At 40.0% G+C, this 21,367-nt stretch overlaps 2 protein-coding genes across 4 annotated transcripts in view; both read right to left on the bottom strand.

Moving 5' to 3' along the window:
• Positions 1–8,559, bottom strand: part of LOC118341760 (high affinity cationic amino acid transporter 1-like) — a 10,478-nt gene extending 1,919 nt beyond the window's left edge. The window contains exons 1-10 of one of the 3 annotated variants that reach the window (XM_035680127.1): positions 8,405–8,559; positions 3,342–3,756; positions 3,098–3,256; positions 2,821–2,992; positions 2,584–2,717; positions 2,281–2,503; positions 1,857–1,996; positions 1,059–1,161; positions 400–605; positions 129–280 (exon numbers count right to left, since the gene is read on the bottom strand). In XM_035680127.1, the coding sequence (XP_035536020.1) occupies positions 129–280; positions 400–605; positions 1,059–1,161; positions 1,857–1,996; positions 2,281–2,503; positions 2,584–2,717; positions 2,821–2,992; positions 3,098–3,256; positions 3,342–3,711 (1,659 nt within the window). In that variant the 5' untranslated portion in view covers positions 3,712–3,756; positions 8,405–8,559. Of the gene's footprint in view, positions 1–128; positions 281–399; positions 606–1,058; positions 1,162–1,382; positions 1,520–1,856; positions 1,997–2,280; positions 2,504–2,583; positions 2,718–2,820; positions 2,993–3,097; positions 3,257–3,341; positions 3,757–4,560; positions 4,756–8,404 lie in introns of those variants that run through there. The other 2 variants (XM_035680129.1, XM_035680128.1) reach the window with 2 other exon arrangements.
• Positions 8,560–13,726: 5,167 nt separating this feature from the next.
• Positions 13,727–21,367, bottom strand: part of gbe1b (glucan (1,4-alpha-), branching enzyme 1b) — a 79,363-nt gene continuing 71,722 nt past the window's right edge. The window contains exon 16 of the mRNA XM_035679571.1: positions 13,727–16,193. Within this exon, the coding sequence (XP_035535464.1) occupies positions 16,131–16,193 (63 nt within the window). The 3' untranslated portion in view covers positions 13,727–16,130. The remainder of the gene's footprint in view (positions 16,194–21,367) is intronic.

The raw sequence follows: 21,367 nt of genomic DNA, 5'->3' as shown, positions 1-21,367 counted from the left end.
AGATTATGGACGTCTGCAATAACGTGAAGTACAAATAATTTGTATTTCTTGGGCTGATACAGACAATGTCATACAGTACGTGAGACTGAAACAGTGTGAGGAGTGTTTGGTAAAAGAACACACTCTACCTTGAAGGCAAGCTTGGTCTTGCTCTGTGGCTGTCTCCACACAATGAAAGTGAGAATCAGACAAACCAAGAAGATAACAGAGAGGACAGACAGTGACCAGGGTGCCAGCCCTCCATGAACGGCTACAACACTGAAGACAAACACCAAAACACCTGGAGGGAAATAGAAGACAGTAAACATAGGGCGTCAGATGATGTTCTGTATCAGCAACCAGGTGAATCATTCGGGGACTTTCATCCAGTTTTCTCTGAGATTTTTGTATGCGTCTCACCAAGCATGCTGGTGCAAATGTTGACGGCGAATCCGGACAGAGGGGATGGCTCTGTGTTTGAAGGGTAAAGTAGATTCTTGATGGTGAAGCGATCCTCTGGTTGTGGTAACATGTCAACGCTCCCCTCGTTATAAGACTCCGGATTTTCAGGTTCTTCCTGAGTGTTGGCCATCTCATAGGCCATATTGGGGTGTTCTGGCTGGTACCTTCAGACGGCAAAACAGTCAAAAACACATTAAGAAACTTCAAGCCTAACAAAGTTTAAAAAACACACTGCATCACATTCATTATGAGAGCTTTAACAGATGTTTCTCTTCAGTGAATATGCTCTAAATGTAAGATGATTCCTTACTGTAATCTAACATGTATAAAAAATATGAAACGCATAAAATACAACTCTCAGTGGCTACTCACATCATGAAGCATGATCCAGTGTTTGAAAACACTACATGTTTGATATAATTGAGGCAGCTCAGATCAGTCATCAAGTATAAAATACAAACTGAGTGTGTTGAGTATCACTCACACACACATCTGGACTGACTGGTCTGACTAGCCTCTGGGATTTCCTTTGCAGTACATATAAATAAGTTTGTTATTCAGGCTGGTAATCCCCTAGAGTGTGGTCAGGATTTGATATGGTGAGTGATGAGGACTACCTGAGGACGAGCACACACGCAGCCACCAGAGTATAGGCCAGCAAAGTGCCAATGGACATGAGGTCAACTAGGTCCTTCAAGTCAAACAGGAAAGCCATCACAGCTGGAGGAAAATAAGAGAAAGCAGGAGAAAAATAGACATTAGCAAGACAACACACTTCTTCTAAGCACATTCACAATATAATGCAATATAATGTTTTTATGTAATTCATTCTATAAATACATCATTTACTATTACTGTACAGCTCCATTTATTTACAACTTGCCACCATCCTCCTTCCACAAGAGGGCACTGTTGCTTTTGGCCTCATCTCAGCTACCTACCAGACATAAGCCCTGACACCAAGGTGGAGATGATGGGCGTCTTCCTCTCGCTGACACGTGCCAGAAACGAGAAGAGCAGACCATCGCGAGCCATAGCAAAGATAATGCGTGGAAGTGGAAACATGGAGCCAAGGAGACTAAGCCATAGATGAAGGAAGAAGGAGGAGGAGGCAAAGATTTTTAACTTTTTAAAGTTGGTCAACTCTGGTTTCACACAAGGCCTCAACTGCATCCATTCTCAGCCCAAGATAAAACTACACAGGTTGCTGTACTCAGGATGTCGCTGTGTCAGCTTTGTACACGGCAGTAACCGAAGAAGGAGAAATTTGAAAAACAATTGCTGGACTTTATCATGCTTTATGACCAATCGTGGCTTTGGTTGAGTGCTTGTGTTGAGGCCATGTGCACCAAGAGTGTCTTGCAGGGTTCTTATAGGAACCCCAACTAGTTAGTAGGTTTAGGTCACGACCTCACCTGCTACAACACCGGATGTTATGGTAGCTGTTAGAGGGGTTTTGGTTCGTGGGTTGATTTTAGCCAAACATTTGAAGAGCAGGCCATCTTCTGCCATGGCCCACATCACTCTGGGCATTGGGAACATGGAGCCTAGTAAACTAGTACGGGAGAGAGACAAAATAAGCATGCCGTGCAAGTGAATGCACACAGTTAGAAAATATAACGGGACTGTTGCCACAAAGTAAAAAGAACAGTTGCTGTCTAATATATTATTTCTTGTAGCATTAGCCCAAACCATTAAAACAGCCCCAGACCAAAATGACATAAGAATTGGACGGGGTGTCCACATACAAGGTCAAGCACTGCAAATTGACTTAGGTTATATAATCTATAGTAAATACTGTCTGCCGACTTCTCATGATGAGAGGTGGTAGGAGCTTACCTGGTTGACAAGGCACATAAAGAGCCAATGGCCACCGCATAATTGGCTCCATCCCAGCCCACATATTTAAAGGCCACTGGGAGTGGGCTGTTCTTGTCCAGCAGGTAGTAAGGCATCATCACAGTGAGGGCAGCGGACACGCCAAAGTACGCCACGAAGCAGATAAGGAGCGAGGCCACAATTCCAATAGGAATGGCCCTCTGAGGATTCTTCACTTCTTCTCCTGCGGAGGAAACATAACTGGAGATGTCAGAAGGAAGGGGTCGTGTGTGTTGATTATCAATTGAATGTATTCCTTCTCACCTGTGGTAGCGATACAGTCGAACCCTACAAAGGCATAAAAACAGGTGGCAGCACCAGAGAGGACTCCAGAAAAGCCAAACGGCATGAAGCCGCCTTCACCAAGACTCTCTTTTGATGGTAGGGGAAGAGACACACTGGAAGTAACAAGAAAGAAAACATTTGCTTATTTAAAACCCAACTCTGGCATGTAATTTGCCAAATTATGCATTTTAGGAATAAGCTTTTCATTTCACCCACTTAAGGCTAGAGTTGCTGGTGGCATTGAGGATTTCATCAGGGTTCAAGTTCCAGTTTTTCCGGTCTCCTTTGACCAGGCCAGAGATGATCACAAACAGCAGCACAAGTACATTGATGCAGGTGAATACTTTATTTACCATGGCTGACTCTTTCACTCCAAATGCGAGAAGTCCTGCAAGCAGCGGAAAAAAAAGACACTATGAAAGTTGAAAGCCTATGAAAGAAGGGGAGAAAACGAAATGAAATACAAGCAAGATATTTCCGAGCTGCTCCTCACCTGTCAGAATGATTATGATGAAGACAGCAAATACGTCTGGATACTCTGCCAGGATACCCGGTGCTTTCATGGTCATGTGTTGTCTGCAGAATTCCTCAATGTGCTTTCCAATCAGCTCATCAAAGGTTGCGCTCCATGCTCTGGCCACACTTGAAGTTCCTGTGCGGAGCAAAGTATTCATGGAAACTGAACAATATCTAGTATAGCAGACAACTCCTTTCCTTCCATATTTAGAGTGTCTCACCAATGATATAAGAGAGGATGAGGTTCCACCCTGTGATGAAGGCCCACAGTTCACCAACTGTCACATAGCTATAGAGGTAAGCCGAGCCAGTTTTGGGTACACGGGCTCCGAACTCGGCGTAGCACAGGCCAGCCAGCACTGAGGCGAGGGCAGCGATGAGGAAGGAGAGCACGATGGCGGGTCCAGAACTGTCTCGGGCTACAGCTCCAGCCAGCACGTAGACTCCAGCGCCCAGCGTACTGCCGACCCCCAGGGCCACCAGGTCAAACGTGTTGAGGCATCGAGAGAAGTGGGAGTCTTCTGCGTTACAGTCTACAACCTTCACCCGCAGGAGCTGCTTCCCAATGCCCTTTATTGTCGCCAGAATCATCCTGGCTGGCACCCTGCACCGAAAGTTCTACAGGAGATGATTTACCTGTCGACAAAGAAAGACAGGAGCGCCAGAGCAATAAGCTTACTATGCATTTGTAAACAGACAAAAGACCATAGTGCTGTTCCAGTCTCATATCAGGAAACTCTTTGTGCTTCTAACTTTGATTTGAAGACATAATAGCAAACAAATAATTAAGTGCTGATGTATAAATTATTTTTTTGGAACAAAGACACTCCCAAATACCTCAATCTACTTGCATTTTCGGTTCAGTGATAGAAGACATGCTATGAGCATTTGAACAGTGTCACAAGACAGTGTCACATGACGTTACGTTACGAATGGTGTATATAAGGACAATCAATGCACACAGTCAAATGTTAATAGTGACGCATCTGCATTTAGTCTGAAGAGGTCTAACACAGCTTATGATTATGCATTATATTTGAATCTACATGAAAAGAAAGTATGATCTATTAATATTTGCATCATACTTTAAATCTGCAGTAGGTAACGTTTATAAAAATATAACTTTCTGTCACTATATCCTGACAGAGTATATGAGACAGATGATCTGTGGAAAATAATCATCTGCCTCTGGCTCCTCATGGTGCTCCTAATAGCATTCGCAAGACTCCACTGTGTCTGAATGAAAACAACCAATCAGAGGCAGAAAAGATTCGTAACTATGCAAACAATTACATTTTAATCCTTTGTAAATATTGTATTTGCCAGAGCAGAATCCTGACAATCCAAGATCCAATTTCAAAGCTTCTTCTAACACAGCACAAGCGAGACTGATATGGATAAAGCGGACAAGCAAGACAATGCGGACAAACAAGTACTCACTTTCACAACACAATACAAAACAGGATCTTCTATCTTCACTGACACAGTTACTCTTTTTTCCGGTTTATAAATCTGCTCGACCGCTTGCTCCAGAGTGCAGCAGCAGACTAATTTCCAGATAGGTTCAGTTGAATAGAACTGAGAGAGACGTTTACAAGTGCTGGTTTGACACGTGACACAGACACCTCTTAGTGTACAAACCATTCAGGTGTCCAGCTCTCAAATAGAACAGTGACACATGACATGCCCTTCGGGCTCAAGACACTCAGAGCAGCTGTGACGACAGCTATATTCCCGACGAGCAAGACCAGCTGAGTGACTCTGGCAGGCTCTACTTATTATAGTTAAGTCATGAATACAAGACGGCTGGACCAATATGACCTGGCCACTTTTATGGTCTTACAAAGGAAATGGTTATTTTAGAAATAACCTGACGTAGGGTCAGAAATGTGTCCCGTATTAGGAATTCAATTAAAAAAGCTTAAATAACTTGATGCTTTGTGAATATACACAGAAGGGTATTCCCGCTGCATATCATGAAGTGAGGATGTGTGCAGAACATTTAACTTACTCTGAGCCAAAAGTTGTTGCTAAACAGTTTTGTGTTGTCTGTCTAAGTTATGATGACCTGGATAATTGGAGCCAGGCTTTCACTCATTGGGCCAACAGTTTGATTAGACCAACACACAGAAGCCAAAACATCACTGATGAATGAGTGTGAACGAATGTGTACCTGAAACATGAAACAATATGTACTTATATGTTGCACAAGCAAGAACATTTGTTACATCGCAGCCCGGGCAAAAAGGGCAAGCACAGCCAGTGGTTCAGAACTCACCGCAGTGGCATACTGTAGCATGCACGAGATATGACACGCAGTGGCTGAGCTAAAAAAAGGAGGGTGGGCAGGACAGGGCCCTGCCCTCTTCTCAGCCAATCATTGAACTCAACACCTGCTCGTGACACACAGGGGGCATGTGGGTGAATTTGGAATAGCAGTCAGTCCCATGCTCTTCACTATTTGGCCTGAGGGAAAATACTTTTGCTCCTTCAGATGTCTTTTAGGTTAGCTGTGACTGTGACAGAGAAGACAGCAGAGTCACGATAAGAAATCAAACAGAACTTTGATATAATATATACGAGATCAGACCAAAATTCTGATTAAATCAGAATAACCTAAAACTACAAGCCAATTGGCTCAGATATCCGTGGGGCTGGCATACAGTTGATATTGGTATTTTAGATATAGTATTACAAAGGTTTCTATGGGGCTACAAAGAAATGACATTTCCAGTGATTACATTTCCAAATAAATAAATGTTAAAGATAACATTTAAATAAAAAAGAAAATTCAAATATAGTTGCCTTGCACTCAGTCAAGGTTTAAAACTGAACCTGCCTATCTGTGTTGGCTGTATTCAAATAAAGCTGCAAATGTCAGATCCATTACATACAACTGACAGACACCTGCAGAACCACCTGTGTCCGGAAAAACAAATTATCTAAGAATTTGAGTATGCAACTTGACATACTTCTAACACTAAGTTGAGAAATGCTGCTGACTGTCTTTAATTACAATTTTCCCTGCATGAATTTAAAAGAAGACAACGGCAGAGAGCCAATTCAGGGAACGCTGAGCTCCCACTTGGCATGTGAAGGGTATTTAGCAGCACTACAAAAAGCCCACCTGCTGTTGTGGTGTAACTGGGGATGGAGCAAACGAAGTGCCATGTGAGGGCGATCATAAAACAGACAGCTTACACAAGCCAAACAAACTTTCCTTTCTGGGGATTTAAGCCTTAGTGACACCTCCAGAGCCGCATCGACCTTGTAGCTACCAAGGGCAGAATGTAACAACAACATCCATCCATTAGAAAAGGAACAACAGCTTTCAGTGTTTTCTGAGGTTAGCTGAGATGTTCATACGGAAGGAAGCTTCAAAGCGGGTTGTGAGCACACGCGTAGTGTTTCTTGCTCTTGTGGAAGGAAACAGGAACAAATTTGAAATGACAACTCAGATGTAAAACTAAAGGGATCCTTTTCATGATGCAGCCGTTGATGAAGCGTGTGTGCTGAACACATTTTGGGACATTGCAATGTTATTGAAGTGATTGGCTAGGAACCATCTATATACTAAACATTAGTACTAAATATCTATTTCAGTCCTTATAGCACTCAAACACAAACACAAACACACACACACAGTACAGCCAGTAATAGTATCATTCATGATGTATGCATGATTGTGAGACGTTGACACCCAAGTTTAAAGCCGGGGGGGCAGGGTCACAGACAGTCCCCCTGTTATAGCTCACAGTGACACCAAGTACAGAATAATCTACTCTAACTTTATATCTTCACACACAAGCGTTCCAATAGTTAATGCAGGAACAGTCTGTCTGTGTCTGACCACTGACTGGCACTGTGCCAGTAATACTGCTCCAAAACACCATCTAAAAATTGAATAAATTCACACTTATTGGACTGTGTATTTAAAATGCTCCAGCGCTTGTTTAGATTAATTTAAATATTTTTTAAAGCAATTTTCATGCCTAATTGGCTAAATTTGAGATTTTGCCCCATTCTTTAATGATGGACTGACTAGATGCAGTAATGACCTTTGGGAAATCAAACTTGTGGTGTGGAATTTTACATCAGATGTAGAAAGTGGTATGTTTTATCACGGTCAGCAATTAATCATGGCACTAGGTTCTTAGATGAAATAGTGTTTCTAAGTCTGCTTCAGTAAACCTGGTATATTTAGGGAGTTTCCTTTTTGTTTCTTTATGTAGTGCTTGCTTGCTGAGCTATGGCAGCATTAATAAGGAATGTTGTACTAAAAACACAGCAGCTTTGGAAGACACCCATTTGCTTTGACTAGCTCAGCCTTGTGGCGCTTTGTATTAGCTTTGGATAAACTGTAGATGTCCCTGTCTTGCATTAGGACAGTAGGGATGACCACAGCGGCCAATAAAACTTGTCAACATGGGCATGTGAGTGCTGTTTTGTGACAGACTTGAAAAGAAGGTACAACCCAAACTGAACCAATTCATCTGATTTACGGTAGTTTATTTTTTAACTCTACATGATTCATGCTCAACTTCATACATACAGAGTTTGTGAGCTGATTAAAACATACCAAACTGGGCCAAGATCTATGCAACCGTAGGCCTGCATAAAAGAGGTATCAAAAAGATATTTTGAGCTATTCATTCAATTTAGGTGAATATCCCAACACACACAGCTTCACTGATCAAATGCATTTCCAGGGTGCAAAACATAAACTCAATCCAACTCCTCATTATCTATCCACACTAACATCCTGCCTGTTCTTCACAATCTAAAGCCTAAGCAACTTCATTAAACTCATAGGGAAAAAATGTGCAAGAATTGATTTGTTGCATTTATTTACAGTGTGCGTTCAAATGAGTTCACCCACACCCCTGGTGCAAAGGACGCTGGTGAATGTGGCGCTATAAAAGGCAATGTGTCTCCTCATGCTCCCAGCTCAGGCTCTGTCACACACAAAACTACATGGAATTCACTTCTTAACGGAGTATCGCCAGTGAAGACCTTTCTTTTCCAAAAGCCCGCCTGTATAATGAGAAAAGTAGTCCACAGTAGTGACCAGGGGCCATTGCATCAGCCGGATGGTCCCTTCCTCCTTTCAGACCATGTGCACCGCTTCCTGATCGACTACTGTCCTGCAGCCTGTCTCAGACGCTCTTACCTCTCCCCCCCACTTTATCAAATAGTCTACAGCCTAACAACTATGCCTTTTTGTGTTTAGAAACAACTTTAATTCCATAGAAAGTGTCAAATAATTAAACTTTTAACGTCTTACCTTCTTTAAGAAAACACCAATCACAAAAAAAAAAAACCAACAACTTTCAGTAATGCGGCTTCGCTCCTCACAATGAAACGCATGAAACGCTTTCTTTGTCAGCCACAAGCTGGACGGTTTGTGGGCTCATGCATACGGAGGTCCTGCCCACACACAAGCCACTGTCTCTTGGTGGTCTCTTGCTCCACCCAAAGAAGTCGAGAAGTCAGATTCTACGTGCCACCAGATGGCGCTCTTTACAAGCAAACGCCCGTCCAGGTCCTCCTGGAGACTTGGAGGCTTCCTGGATGGTGATCACACACACCAACATACCCTGTCATGTCTTAATATGCAACTTGGCTCTGTATCAGTATGCTTATGTTGACATCTTTCCCTTCTGGTCCTCCTTCCTTCCCCTGTTGTATACAAACTGTCACATCAACACAAGATGATTATGGATCACTTGTGAAGTTGCAGAAGTCTCAGTGGGGAAACAAAGCTGTTACGCTCCATTCTCCGTGTTTCCTGCTGTTGCCTTGAAGCGATACCATGTCGTGATCCTCTTATTTCAGCTTCATTCTTTATATATAGGCCCAAGATCTACACCAGGATTTGGGATTATCAATGCAAGGGAATCCTTACAGACTGCTCAGCATACAAAAAGGGAAGCCACACCAGTCATAACTAAGCTCCATCCAGCCTGGGATGGAAAGATTTCTGCCGACCTGATCAGTCATTTTTAGGCCCTGCTGATAGCTGCAGAGGTTGTTAAGATCAGTTGTATATTCAGACTGCTTCATGATCCCGTCTTTGCTTTAAGTATAACTAGTACATGTATCAGAGCTTACTAAGGCATAATTGGTAAGAGAAGTGCTGTATATGCTGCCTTATCTGACATTTCTAGATTTATGGTTGACTGCTGCTCACCCTGTGGGCCATTGTGGATGGCCATGATAAATGGAAGTCAGTGCTCTAAGGTGATTTTAAACGTAACACAGTTCCTGTGGGACTCAGAGAAGGAAGTACTTCATAAGAAATACTCACACACACTTCACCGGATATCCCTGCGCTTTGCTCCTTTTAGATGCAGTATCTGTACACTTCTGGTGGATCGTTTCCCACCCCATGAACTTATCTTAACCACTTTCATAAATGAGAACCGGCGGTGGATTCTGTATTAATGTCATTTCTACTAGTGTTTCCCAGCTCTGGTTCTTGGGGGCTTGGGTACTTCATTCAAGCTTTTTAATGAGGACTGAATAGACACAAGATACCAGGAGAATGATTTTAATTACCTTGTACAATAGAAAACAAGTGGCACTTTGGGTCCCAAAGATCTGCATTGGAACCAGTCACTGCCAGTGTTACACATAAAGATGAAAAACTATAATGACAAAAAGAATATCAGCACACTCTGCTCTCCGCTGGGCCTAACAACAGGGCACACACACTGCTCTTCCCCTCTCCTTTGCTAATGCCAGAGTGCTGCACTAAGACAGCCTGATTTAGGTACCAATGATCTTTCTGAATCACAGTAAGTAAATATTACAATCACTTTGACTCAGGAATCTTTGGTAATTGGAAGCCTCTGTTCTCTCCTGTATTACCATCAGGTCACTGATAACATACAACGTGTTTCCCAACTTGCACATGTACTGTTAATCCAAACAGAGAGGTAGCAAGGAATGACATTTGTTGGTGCACAGTTTCTACAACAAACAATGTTATATTGTCAGGTATATTTGGGTCTATATTGCATTATTTTTGCATTCTTTATATTTTATATAGAATAACATTTTTATATTTTTCCTGTGTCACACAAAATAAGCAAGGAGATATATCATTCTTCCTACCTGGATAGTAATTCCACAGCGGATGGATTTTTTTTTTATCCAGATGGTTAGAAGAGTCTTTGGGGATTGTGTTAATAATTTCAGAACAGCTGTAACTGTTGTTAAATGACCTTCTGGGTTTTTCCATATCACTGCATATTTATTTAAAAAAAAAAGAAAGCAATGCTTAGCTCTGTGTCTCCAATGCAATGAAAGGCACAAATGTTACTCCAAAGCTATCTTATGTGCATCTTGTATCTTATATTGTTATAGGTGGAGATGTTTTGACAAAATGTTGCAGCTGCTGAAATCTGTATAAAAGCAGAAAACTGCACAAAACTTTATGCTGAATCACTTTATCTTACACATTTAGGGGACTTCATTTACAGATTTGTAAACATTTCCCCAGGCTATAGTAGTCAGGCAGGAAATCAGATCCAGTTCCCATGCATGTTGGGCAGGGCAGTAGGCATTAGGTGCAGGCGAATATTGGCCACTGTACCTTGCAAGGAGGATGCCTTTATAAGGCGTAAGTCATGTTCTGATCAAGAAATATTTAATTCCATTAAATTTCCATATGAAAGAAGTGCCTGGGTTCAGAGGAATGACCTTCACTCTTAATGAAGTTGATCCAATAGCCAGATATCTTAGTATCCACTGTATATAATAATACTGCCGGTAGGGTTGATAACAATATATTGTCTTAATCGTGTTTAATTTGAAATTGAGGTTTTCAGTGTTGATATTTTCATTATTGCAGTTTCTAATTCGGTTAAAGTTATCAACTATGTTAATCAAGGAGAGATCAAGGCCCCTGAAGAAGGCTTCTAGTTTGGCTGTACTTGCTGTATTGTCAGTAGTATACAGTTTAGAATAAAGTTCTTTGAAATGATTTATACTGGCTACATGATACTGAAATGACCCATTCTCACCTCAAACCGTTTGGATACACTGTCTTGTTCTCAATATGCCTTATCCTGTGTGCCAACATCTCCCCTGCCTTAGTTCAAAATGTTATCGTCGGAAAAGTGAGAAAGCAGTTTCCTTATGTACACACTCCTAAAGGTCAGATCTGAGGAGAGAATCATTCAAGGCAATACTGGAGGGTTCCGCCGTATGTAACTCCTGCAGCCTCTCGAACTCTTAGAAATTAAGCCTTTACAGTATATAGGAGGCTATGGTTATGGAGGACAGTGTCTCACCATCCTAGACAAATACAACTAGCTGGTCTAAAAAGGATCAGGTTCCATACTGTGTGCCCCAGGCATTCAAACCTGCAGGAGTTGACTGTTCCTGAAAACCACAGGCTACCTCTCTTCAAAAACAACAAAGAGTACATTAGAAGAGTACATGTTTTCTTGAATTTGCAGGATACTGACTCAGCATGGGTTATAGAAAGTTTACCTCTTAACATTTATGTTTGTTTATGTTTAATCAAATGTGTGTTTTTTTTTTTTTACAGAATTGCCTTGCAGAAACCTTCTGGGGGCACATTCTGTTCAAACAGATGTTTTTGTTATTTCTCTGTTGTTTGAACTCTCCAATATCATACACAAAGAAAAAGAAGTCATCCGACCCCATAGACAGTGTGGATCCCTTTTATGATGGCATTTTCAAATCTTGTTTCTTTATAGGCTTCTAATACTAAATGGGACTCTGCGTTTGTTCCTGAAATTATTCATTGGTTGTTTTCCTACTTTGCCAGTAGAAAAAATGCCACATGACCTCACAAACATTTCACTGATTAATATAATTTACTTCACATCTTTAATTTTTAAAATGCTTGTCTTAGCCTAAGCAAGCATTTATCTGGAAAGCTAAAGTAACAGAATTATCATTGCAGGCATTTTGTATTAGAGCTGCAGCAGCATGAATGGTGAGATCCCATCCTGACTTGTGCAGTCTCACGGGTCAGACTCTGAAAACATTCTCTTTGTGCATGTCATACCCCAATTCTGACTCTGACAATATTCTCTGGGATCTTCCCACTAGGCATTGCATTTCTATCCTTTTGAGTCCATGAGGAACACAAAAAAGACAAACTGTTACAACACAGAACACACAATGTGTTTTCAGGGTTACTAATGAAATTTTCTCATGTACAACCCAACATATATGTCCTGTATATTTCATGGCAGTCATATCTACAGGGGTTGCACTCACCAACATAAACATGTGTATAATTTAGTGCAGCCTTCAGTTTGCAGTTCAGTCTTTGCTGCAATTGTTTCAGAAAGTGTTGATTTAACCCAGGTGAGTTCTGAGACCACAGTTTGCGGTAGTGATGCATTATGCTGTAAAGTGTTTCTGTTATTTTGTCCACTGTGTGAACAAATTTGCATGGTAATTGGATTGGACTGCATTATATTGTACAAGCCATCCCCTGTGGTAGCACATGAATATTAAAAAGTAACTGAGGGCCAGTTTTGGAAAAGGCCAGAGGGTTTTTTTTGGGAGAAGGGGAATTAGTTATTTTGGCATTTGCCTTTAGAAAATATTTGAGAGCCTAAAACGTTTTCATGAGACATGTCATGCAGCTTCAGAAATATGCACCTAAACCAAGTGCGCCACCTAGACACCCAGGGACCAGTTGAAAATGTTTACAAGGTGGGAACCAGAAACAGAAAAACCAGAGATAAAAGAAAAGAAAAAATATTGCTTCTGCACACCACGCAAACTGAACCTCAAAAATTACCACAGAATTGAATCAGCACCTTTGTGAAACAGCCTCAACAAAAGCTACATTGTGATCTTCTCAAACTGCTTTTCATGGTGCAGCTGCTATTAAGAAGCTGCTTGTATCGATGCCAGCGCACAAAGACACATAATGTGGTATAAGTAGAACAAAGTGTAGATACCTAGGAAAAGGGGAAATATAAGTATTAGGGTGTGATGAGTTGTCTTTCATCCCCCTTACATCATGTTGTGGGAATCACTGAGGCGATTGCTCTGTATAGTCCTGTAACAACATTTCACAGCTTCCCTGGTCACCAAATGGAAACTGCAACTTTATGTTTCAGTGCTGAGCACAAAAAAGATTCCTTCTTTTTTCATCCCAAAGATTTGGGGGCTTTACTTTTTGATGTCTGGTCCAGTGGTCTACTACACACAGGAACCGTGTATGATGGGCCTTAGCACTACTCTTATAGGCAAAAAGTAATTGACATACTATACAAAATACATACATATATACATACAAAATCTGAATTAAATTAAATTAAATCCGAAACTACTTTGAGGACTTGACTTATCTAAAATAGAGTCCAAATGAAACAAACACCAAGAAATAATTTAAATGTGATTTTAAAAAATGATCTGCACTGGCAGCTCACCAGGTAGAGGATGAACCACCTTTTTCAAGGCTGGGTCTGTACTGCAGCGATCAGGGTTCAAATCCACCCCTAGGCCCTTTGCTGCATGTCATCCCCTCTCTCCTCGCCTTTTCATGTCATTATCCAAGTAACGCAAAATTCCAAAAAAGAAATTAAAAAAAGAAGAAAATAGGTAACACTAAAGGTTAGAATGTCGATTTAATTAAATTTTTTTAGGTAACTGAGACAGCAGCTTTGTACATATATAGGAATTCCACTGATGTATGAAATTGACAGGCAAGTGACAACTGAAAACAACATCCAAAATTAGAGTGACTATCAAGACCAAAAAGAACAGTTTTTGTATCAAGTACTTGGTGACAGAGTACCATCACAATGTACTCTGGAGAAGGCTGAAGCACCTACATTTCTGTAAGTGTGCGATGGGAAAGAATCAGTAGTCAGACTGCACATCCAGTTCATCCACATTTTTCTTTTGGCTTGACGGGCGCTGATTTATTATCATTAGTAATAATGAAAGAAATATGCTGCAATAGTTACTGTGTATCAGACATCAATTCTACTTTTGAGAACAAATGCAGACAATTCATTTTGGCAGTGGTAAAATGACAATGACACTGGGTCAGATGAAGGATGATGATTAAACACTCCACTTCTGTCTCACAGCCTCGTTGCTTTAAATGTATGCAGAGTGATCCTCTCTGTGCTTTTGGAGAGGTGGAGACAGGCATCTTTTTAATACTTTGGTGTTATAAAAAAATAAATGACATGTTAATGATACTTTTGGCTAAACACAAGAAGATGGTCCTGAATATAAATTTGTTTTCTTCAGCTGCAGTGGAAGCAGATCAAAACCTGCCATATGCTACAATGCAACGCTTAAATGGCTGAGAATCTGTACTAATGCAGTAGGTGTGGATCACAGAATGTTAGTGTCCATGGCAGTAAATCAAGGCATTAGCTTTTATCTGGAATGCCCAAAATCAGCTCTTGTTTCGCTTACAACAGCACTGCTTTGATATAACATGCATAGAACACTGAAAATTATCCAAAACACATCTATTTATATGGCAAAGAGGACCCTTAGGAGGAGGACTGAAACCAAAAGAAAATAAAGGTGGGAAACTAAATTATCCCAGTCATTTGCAAAATATTCCCTCAAAAGATGAAACCTCTTGTGTGAAAGACCATTTTAATGACACGTTACCTGAGTTAGTGAATTCAGCAGTCACAAAAACAGTCACCTATCAGTGATGTTCCTCAGTTCATACACATTTTAGCTGATCAATAACCTTCTCACATGAAAGCTAGGGAAGACAGGATGAGGATTGGAGCTGTTCTTTGAGATGTTCAATCATCAAGTGGGTTGACAAACGTCACAAAAGTCAGAGCTAATTGGAAGAGGCACATGTCTTTTCTTTGTGAATGTAGGTTGTTTCTGTGTTTTCCTGGAACACCTGCATTAATCCCAGGGGAATGCTACATTGCCTAATGAACATGGTGCACATAAATCATACTATCATATTACTACTACTACTACATATCTTGAAGTAGGTGTGTGAGTTACACTGTACCTGTAAAATTGTCTTCTTCTGCACAAAATGATTTCTTGATCATCAGTGTAAATAGTTTAGTGAAGTTCACAACCTAAATTACTTTAATTTGATCTACTGTAGGACAAAACTATACATTACATTTTGCAAATTGGAAATAAAACTGTGTAATTTAGCTAAAAATGTTACTCGGGCATTATGCAACAACCTGTGGACAATACAAATTAGGTGATTTTATCACTTTACTTTAGCGGCAAATTACTGGCTTAATAACAGGGCCATAAATAACCACATAGATGCTCCCAGTAGCTGCATAAATTCAAACATTACAACACAACTGTTTTAGATACCCATTAAAAGTATAATAATTCAAAGCAGCCTATTATTTTGTGCAAATTACAATATTTTTACACGTACAAAGTCCCACAATGCAAATTAACAAAAATGGATCACCAATGATTGAATACATGTATGTTGAGATTAAGAAGTGCTGGTAATACTGTAAATCTTTTTGCGTCTTTGAAACCGTAACATTATTTGTATTTAAATACAAAATAATCAAACCACTTAGAATGTATTCCAACATACATTACATTCTGAATTATTCCAACTCTGAGCTTTTATTATGTTTGAATGCTAGCAGTATTGCTTCCCAGTATTGCCACAGTGTCTGGTCATGTGTTTCAGATGACACGCCAAATTCAACAGAGCCTATAAATGGCTGCTGGCTAGTGGTGGATGGACTCGGCAGGGTTTTAAGTTTTAGCATCTAGCTGCTGGTTAGGTTGGACGCTTCCCAAATGGAGCAATCTGTAGTAAATGGGGTTACACAGCATCTAAGGTTGCAGATGGTGTTTGAAAGCACACAAGCTCACAATGCTTTTTTTTCCCATTTAGAAAAAGACTTGAACACAAAAAGTGGGTTTGGGTTCTGTGCAGGGTTGACATTTTAAGATGAAGGTGATTGTTAACACTCAGTTTGAGGTTGGAATCCATTCTCGATCCTGGTCTCTGTGGAGACAATCATCCTCTAATAACAGTAATCTATCTCCTCGTTGGCCAGGACAATAGCTGTTCTGCAGGGGATGTAGACCTGAGAGAGAAAGAGAAAGAGACAAAGGGTGGAAAGAAAGTAGAGAGAAAAGTGAGATGACAATTCAAGATTAATGATGTTAACGAGATTGATTTAGGAGATTATTGAATCTTCAGGTTTATCCTTTTTTAGAAGTCAGACATGGAGCCTTGATGATCAGGCGTGATCGCTCCACACAATCAAGGTCAACATGACGGCTAAATGAAGAGGTGGAGAAGGATGAAAAGACAGAGAATGTAAAGAAGAGGATGAGGGGTGTGTTTAGAGGGATATTCATATCTGAGCAGAAAAATAACTCTTTAGAGGAGACAGTACACAAACATCACAGCCTTGATCGAAGAGGGCCGTCAAGGTTAGAGAGGTATTATCAAAGTGTGCCAGAGTTACAGCTGCATTAAGACCTCTGGGTGGCACTGGAGTCAGCAAATCTGTGTGAGAGAAGTCACAACTGCTTAAAGTTGTGCCAGAGAACTGATGCTGTGGCATTTCCTTTTAAGCTTTGAGCTATGGAGAATATGAATCCTGGTATAGTTGGTGCCATAAGTTTCTTTTTCAGTGACTTAATCTGTCTCAAATTTATTTAATTAATATTACATTGCATTCAAAGATTTGCATTCAAGTGAACCATCCCCAAATGAGCAATATATCAAACAGTGGGGGCAAAAAAAAATATAAGAATCTTAATTTTTAATTGTGAACTCTCCAATCAATGCAATAACTTTGTGTTTCATCATCTCTATATATTGGCTGTGCATCAACTGTAAATTTGGGATTCTGTGAAGATACAATCTGCCAGTAGGCATAAGCTGAGCTAAAAGAATCTCCAGAGTTTTGATGGACTGAAGAAAAAACATGTCAGCAAAAAATAAGCACACCATGAAAAAAAAAAAAAAAAGAAGGAACCAAGCCTTGAAATGTCAGATTCTTTATATATACACAGTACAAAGAAATCTTAGTGAGGGTGTTAGTTTGGAGTGGTGTAGCTAATAAAGTCTTTGATCAATCCTTTTGATATTCACAGTGTTGTTTGGAGGCAAGGAGCCACCATGTACCATTAGTCATTTCAGATTTATGCCAAAGGAAAAGCCAAGCAGACATAAATGATGCTATATTTCCCAACAGAAAACTGAAAAAGAGAGCAGAGCTGTAAACAATTCAATCACCCCCTGAACTCTTCAAGCCGCCCCTCGGCATCAGTGGATCTGAGCTCGCTGTGGATGTGTTTCTTTGGCAACAGTTTGTCACAGAGGGAGTCAAGCAGCCCAGCACTGAAACACTGACACAGACATTGGTGACTAATTAAACAGTCACAGTGGGAGAGTCTCCATGCAGAAGCACCGCAGAGAGAAGGGAAGGCAGAATGAATCACTGCACCTGTTTAGACAAAAGCTACCACTGCGCCTAACCTGGAATATGTCAACAGCTTTTATTTCCACCAAATAGATAGCAATAGTGACAAATTCCAAATCAATCTGTGAACAAAGAGCAGCAGCTAGTCCCAAGTGTTGGCACAGCAGTTAGTGGAAGACATTCTAATTAACATATTACTTCTTACAACATAAAGGTGTATTAGATATACCAGATTCCCATTTAACACTTATAATGCACACAAGCCAGGGGCAGGGATCAAATGATTCACATTATTTTACATTTTAGTGAGAAACATTCTCATCAAACACAGGACCAGGGGGTTTTCTTATATTGAGGCAAACCTAAACAAAATGACACATTGTAATAGAGCCAAGGAGTGACACTCATTCAGGGTTATCACCGGAATTAATTAATAGATGGTTAAAGTGTAGGTATAGGTTCCTAGTGCATCAGGTATAACAATAAAGTGATATACAGCTGATTTTGCATGTTTTAGTTCCTTTACTACAAACCATGTGCTGTTTTACTACAGCTAACCATCTGGCAAACTACTCTGCTGCATTTTAGAAATGTGAACATCTTTTTCAAATTATAACACAAACACCTGTTCTCAGCCTAATTTATAATGTTGCTTTCAGACAGAAAGGAAGACCCATTTTAGAGGAGGCACAAATGAATTTCCCTCGGGATAAATAAAGTATCTATCTATCCATCGATCTATTGCATACAAATTCAATGGAAAGGTACGATCAGACGAGTTAAAAATGTTTCAATGTAACAGTCCAAGATCATATTTGTAAACACAGGTGTTACATGGTGTTCACCAGCACACAGACAATAGCCCATTGTCTCATAATCCTTCCATAACTGTAGGCCATTTACAGTTACAAACAACATATATTTATTGATACAGTTTCATACAAGAACCCCTCACTCAAAGGTTTCTAAACCCACCTGTGCTCCCAGTGTTAATGACTTTATGTTCATGGTTAACCTATGTTATGATCTAACACATCCAGTCACCCAATATTATTATATATTTCTCAAGCATAATATTTCAGACACAATTATCATCAGTGTAGCAGATGTGAAGCTGATGTGCAACATGCAGCCCTGGTCTTTCAGTGTGACTGGATTTATCTGAATTAGTCCACAAAGCCTCTGATGCTTTCTGATGAGTCACTTGGAGTAGGTGTTTACCACCTCACTGGCAGCCACATTTTGAATCTAAGAAGCAGCAGTTACAGCAGTCAGATCCAACAGCAGTTACTGTACAACAGAACCTTTGAAAATCTGTTCAATTGTTCCAAGTGTACATTTTAGAGCTGCAGAACAAATTGAGATAAAGCAAAGCAGTTTATTTTTGAAGTAAATTTACTGCATTAGTAGAAAGTTAGCCTAGGCAGTTTGTCCTTTTTTTAAACTTCTTTTGTCTTATGGATGTTCTTGTATCGCCCCGTAGCACACTCTCATGTGAGATTGTGGATTTTCTACTTACTCACTCAAGTCCAGCCTTCGGGCTAAAACTCAATCTGATCAATGTTCAAACACACTGATGAAGGATTCATGAGGTGCTTCACAGAAATATATCATGCACTAGGTTCCGTCTCCTGACCCGGGCTACTGGCGAAAGCACAGCCTGACTATCAGTGCACTTAAAGTCTCCAGACATGTCTCTGCTTGGCTCCATTACTCACTTAAAAAGGATCAACTCCCTATAAGCACTTCTGTACATGTACTTTAGGCTGACCAAGGATCTGACAACATACACATATACACCAGGGATCTCAAACTGATGACCTGGGGGCCATTTCCGGTCCTCAGCCCCTTCCTTTCGGCCTGCAACATGATGTCAAAAGTATAATATAATATGGCCAGATTATTTCTATTCTATTCCTATTTGTTTCATATCAATTAGAACTATCCCTTCATATAAAGTATAAAAACACAATTCTATATTAAAAAGCCTGTAAATGTTTTTTTTGTTAATATGATGTTAGTAATGGAAATATTTTCAGAATATTGGGCTTTCTTAGAGTACTTGAATGTTGAAGTGGCCCTCCTACAGTAGGATATATAATACCAGCACTGGCCAGAGGCCAATTTGAGTCTTTGAATTTGAGACCACCCATATAGTAGAATAGGATAAAGCAGATCCTAAACGTTCTGTCACAGTTTCACTCTCTTAGTTCACACTTCAACAACAGGCCTTAGATGTTTCTGATGGTCTTTTGATCATTTGCCACAAGCCCGCTAAGTTTCCCTCACTTTTTTTTCTTCCTCACTTCAGCTTAATTTCTTTTTGTGAAACTGTCAAAGGAGACAACCTCTTTGATGCATGCAAAGTTTATCAAAATGGTTTTGAACCAGCTAATTATTCGTCATTGTTTCTTAGCGTTATGTCTTTGACGTTATAACACTCAAACAAACTGTAAATGTGACACGTACCAGAGGATTAACCTAAAATACATTTTCTCACTTGGGGAACTGTATTTCTTGACTATTTTAGTTTTTGTCTTGCTAAATGAATAAATTGCAATCATTCAATAGCAGCAGTTTCATTCTCATGAAATGCTCTGCTATGTAGGCTGAAGGCTTAGCTGCAACATTTTTTATTTGCATAAATAAATATTCAGCTTCATAGCTGTTGAAACATTCACACTCTTCATATTACCATGGATAACATGAAATGAGCTCAAGTGCTGATTCTTTTGTTATTACTTACAAACCCTAAGTTTTTTTTAAAACTATGTGGTTACCATTGTAAAGCTGTTATATCAAACACATAAAAACACTTTAAAAAGTAGTAAGTAGTTGCTTTTACATTCAAAAATAAATATGTGCCAATCATGCTAGTATGTATTAACTGGCTACAAATCAAATTTATTTTATATAATACTAATATATCAGGCATAATATAATTGGGAGATTGAATTAAATATTAGGGGAGTACTGTCTCCACTAAACTGATTTCTTTTCTGAATAACAATAAAATATTTTAAACATTTCTATCTGACATGACACAGTACTATGAACTATGACACAGTAGACCATAATGTCTTAATCAGCCTTCTGAAGAACTATGACATCAGTGATGTGGCGGTGAATTGGTTAATCTCCTTTCTGTTGAACAGGTCCATCTCTATAATGCTTGGAGATGCCTCGTCTTCTTGTGCTTCTCTATTTCTTGGGGTCCCCCAAGGATCTATTTTGGGTCCCATTCTGTTAACCATAGTGCATGCTACCCCCGGGACAAATTAAACATGACATTGATTTTCATTGCTATGCATATGACACCCATATCCTACCTTGCTGAAATAAAAAATGGGATGTCCATAGATATATTTATATCTACCCCCTCTGGCCTGAGCACTAGCAGCATTAATAATCTCTCCTCTAGTCTGGGTGCCTTATCTAATAATGTCTGAAAAGAGACCTGGAACCTAGGAGTTATTTTTGATTCAGAGTTGTCTTTCGATGCTCAGGTGACTAAAGTAGTGCAGGCCTGCTTTGCTCAACTGAGACAGCTAACCAAGATCAGGTCATTCATTTCCTCTGCAGACTTAGAAAAGGTCATTCATGCTTTTATTTCTTCTAGACTTGACTCTTACAACACATTTTTCTCTATTATCAGCAGAAATAACATCCAAAGACTGCAAGTGATATAAAACGCTGCTGCCTCTGCCCTATGTTAGCCGGCTATTCACTAAATGTCTGTCTGTCGTGGTGCTGCTTTTGCTGTGAAAACAGCTGCCTTGTGCAGCTAAAAACTACATTTTGAGAGCAGTGAGAGTGAATCACAA

Source organism: Morone saxatilis, unplaced genomic scaffold, assembly GCF_004916995.1.
Source record: "Morone saxatilis isolate NCDOM2014 unplaced genomic scaffold, NCSU_SB_2.0 Contig8, whole genome shotgun sequence".
Lineage (NCBI taxonomy): Eukaryota > Metazoa > Chordata > Actinopteri > Moronidae > Morone > Morone saxatilis.
The sequence above is the reverse complement of the archived record's forward strand: the minus strand, read 5'-3'. Positions and strand labels throughout refer to the sequence as shown.